Here is a 3,354-nt window from a genome sequence, read left to right as displayed (position 1 = left end):
CGGAGGGGAAGAGATGGGCCTCGTTCTTTGAATTGCCAGCAGCACTTCCATTGAAGAGTAAATTTACTGAGTAAATATCCCTGGGGAGAAGCTGCTAATTAAGGAGCAGGTTTCTTAGCCAGCTGCTCCTAACCAAGAAAGCAGTCGTTCATTTTTAAATATCTGGGCTATAAAGAGGGACGCTGAAGTAATGCAAGTTATCAGAGAGGTATTTCCTGGTAGAGATGACAGAAAACTGTCATTTGATATTCTGCAACCAGCAATGAACAAACAGCATTTTCACTTGATGAGTTTCAAATGACTTTCTGGGCTAAATACTTTAATTTTTTCATAATTGCAATATCAATAGCCTCACTAATGTTCCCCTCCAGTTGTTTAATTGGTACATTCCTTCTTTATTTTCTCTTTTATCAGCAGCTCGGATATGTGCTGGAGGTGGGTAGGGGTAGTATCCTTAATACCTCACTGTGTTATGAGCAGCAATCAGTTTGAGCCAACTGCACGAGGTTCTGTTGCTCCTTTACATCCAGGTGCTTCGGTTTCAGTGGGACATGCAAGTATATTCCAAAGTCCTCATCCTAATGAAACGTTTGATTTTCTACGTACATATTTCTCTCAAACTGGACCTGTTGGCTGCCTTGATTTAAATGATTTTTCCTGAGTTATATATGAAGTTGTACATTTTACATACAACAGCTATACGTGCTCCCTGGACTAACCTCAGCTTCTCCAAGGGGTGCAAGATTTCCAGCTGCTCTGACCAATTTAAGTAATTAAAAGCTGCTATTGAAGTTGTTATAGATGTTGGGTTCAATCTGGGCTCGCTTAAAACCTATTTCTATAAACAGAAGTCCTGCAGAGGAGTCTCAGACCCCAAGGGTGTGTCATTCCCTTTCTTGCTGTTTGGTTTTCCGTAACAAAATGACACAAGACCTGTAGTCCCGGTGACATGTGTGACAAGAGCATGGCTTACAAATAACATTTTTCTTCAGGCTAAGCACTTTGAAGTCTTTATAGCGGCATAGCATCCTTGTATTACCAGTAGCCTCAAGAGCTCCTACTTCATCGTTTTCAACCTCAGCAGAAAGACAAGCAGTTGGAAAGCACCACGCTATTCCTGTTGCTGCCTGGTGGTTGGTTACGCTGACATTGATCATTAGTGTACTGCTAGCAAACAGTAACCTGGCCTTCATCACCACCAAAACTGTTTCTTGAGCGTTCTGTTTCAGAAGCAGAATCCCCTACCTATTAATCAGCATGGGGCGGCATAAATATTGCCGTTTGGTCTGTTTCCTGGAACTTTACTCAGCACACTGGAAGACCTCAGAAATCTTGTTGAAACGGCTCTGCAGCTGCTTGATATGAGCGCAGTGATGTCATTAAGCCCTACAGGCACGGATTATATTGCTGAAGGTTTCAGAATGAAAGCCACAGTGGTGTGTAGCAAGCCATCTTTGATACCAGCTGTGGCCTAGTCACAGTAGCATTGCAGCCCACGTGGACTCGTTTCCTGCGGAAGTGGAGAAGAGAGTCATGCTGTGGCTGAACTATGCCTGCTCCAGGCCGTTCTGGAGGTAGCACAGCACATCTCCATGCTGATCTGCAGTCTGCGGTGGTACTTACCTATGGAATCCAAAGCTAAAAGGAATGACTGTAATAATCAAATGAAAATCTACTCTTACCTAGTTCTGCTGAGGTAATATGCCACGTAAAATTCTCCTGCCTGAGGCTGAAGCCATGATACCTCTCTCTTCTTCCTGCTCTCTTTTATGGACTTTATAGAAATTGCCTCCAGCAATTCCACATATATTAGGGAAGGAAGAAAATACAACATGCAGTGCATCGCTTGAGCATTATGGCAATCCAGGTGTGCATGCCCAGACACAGGGAACTGAAAAGAGGTTGACAAGCATGACTGCGACAAGACTGCCAGAAATTGCACTGGTTATGGTTATTGTGAATCCTTATTGTGAGGCAGAAATGACGCAACAGTGAGAACAGAACTGGTTTATATATGCAGATTTTTATTTGTGATTTGTGACACTGGGATGATGTGAATGGATACATTCGGCAGACCGGATAATCAGAATTCGGAGGACAAAAAAAAAAAGCTTAATAACTATTTAATTAACAATCCATTCATTTTGCCAGTCAAATAGCAAAATGGTAATGTGCATTCCGTCAAAGAAATGATTCTGTATTCTGACAACATAAGAAATTTTGATAAGTGCGTACCAAAATTAGCTCTCAGCTACACTGATGTAAATTCCCAAACATCTCTGGAGACACGAGCCCATGTATTCTTGATTTATATTAATGCAAAGCTGACTGCAGGAAAAATGCCAGTTTGAATAAAACGATTCTGAAGAACATCAATCAAAAGGAAAAAAAAAAAGTTGCTATTGGAATTTAAAGGAATTGATGAGAAGCTATTCATTCATCTCTCTAAACAATTTAAGTCTAAAATTGTACCTCTATAGGTAAGATGTGTTCTTAATGGATATTGAGAATCTGCCCCAGTGTCTCCTAGCAAATGGAACAGATGATTTCTGCTTTAAAATGGAGTTTCTCTGATCTAAGACAAGGGGTAAATTCCTACCCAAGAGTTGAGGTAGATCACGAATCTGATGGCTGCCTTTGAACACAAATGTGCTGTTGACTACATTGATTGCCTGGCTGTAGGAGCGCTGTTTATATTTCAAACACTGGTATAACCATAGCATTTGACAAGAGCAGACAAGTACATTTACATTTACAAACTAATCAACTAGTACAAGGTCATGCTCCATTTTCTGCACTAAGACCCTTTCAAAGGCTTCAGATAAGAGGTATATGGGTGGCTGATAGAGTTCGGGGACACGATTTTCAGTTAGAATCGATCAGTTTCTCTTTCACAATGCATTTCAGCTTACTCCGTGTGGTCATCTCAGCTGTGGTGTGTAGGGTCAGACAACCTTTCCACTTTTATTGACTCTCCTGCTGCCCAAACAAGCAGGTCTGAAAAGGTCCCTTAACTTCTTTGCACTATGGCTTCTTTTCTCAAGTCTTTCTGGAGAAAAGTGATTATCAGACATTTACATTTTTATTCCCTGTAGATGCATCTTTCATTCAGTAGCAGAAAATGGGATTAACATTTAAGTTTGAACATGCAAGTGCAACAAGAATGGTGATAAACAGCAGCTCCTTGGCCTGGCTGTGAGGGGACAGGAGCTCTGCAGTATGAATTGAAGTGGCTGAATCTGGATCTATAATATCACGCTGAATAATGTAGTAGTTGTTACTGACCTTGATATCTTCAAAAATATTCCTCTCTGATATGTGTGAGAAAATGCCTTTAAATCTTTTTTTTTTTTT

General features: G+C 40.9%; 1 protein-coding gene across 1 annotated transcript in view; it reads left to right on the top strand.

The window, feature by feature from the left end:
* Positions 1-1,911: 1,911 nt before the first annotated feature.
* Positions 1,912-3,354, top strand: part of LOC104911810 (contactin-associated protein-like 5) — a 40,759-nt gene continuing 39,316 nt past the window's right edge. Inside the window, exon 1 of the mRNA XM_031554311.1 lies at positions 1,912-1,991. Coding sequence (XP_031410171.1) covers positions 1,912-1,991 — 80 coding nt within the window. The remainder of the gene's footprint in view (positions 1,992-3,354) is intronic.

The sequence above is a fragment of the Meleagris gallopavo genome, chromosome 7, assembly GCF_000146605.3.
Source record: "Meleagris gallopavo isolate NT-WF06-2002-E0010 breed Aviagen turkey brand Nicholas breeding stock chromosome 7, Turkey_5.1, whole genome shotgun sequence".
Classification (NCBI taxonomy): Eukaryota; Metazoa; Chordata; class Aves; order Galliformes; family Phasianidae; genus Meleagris; species Meleagris gallopavo.
The sequence above is the reverse complement of the archived record's forward strand: the minus strand, read 5'-3'. Positions and strand labels throughout refer to the sequence as shown.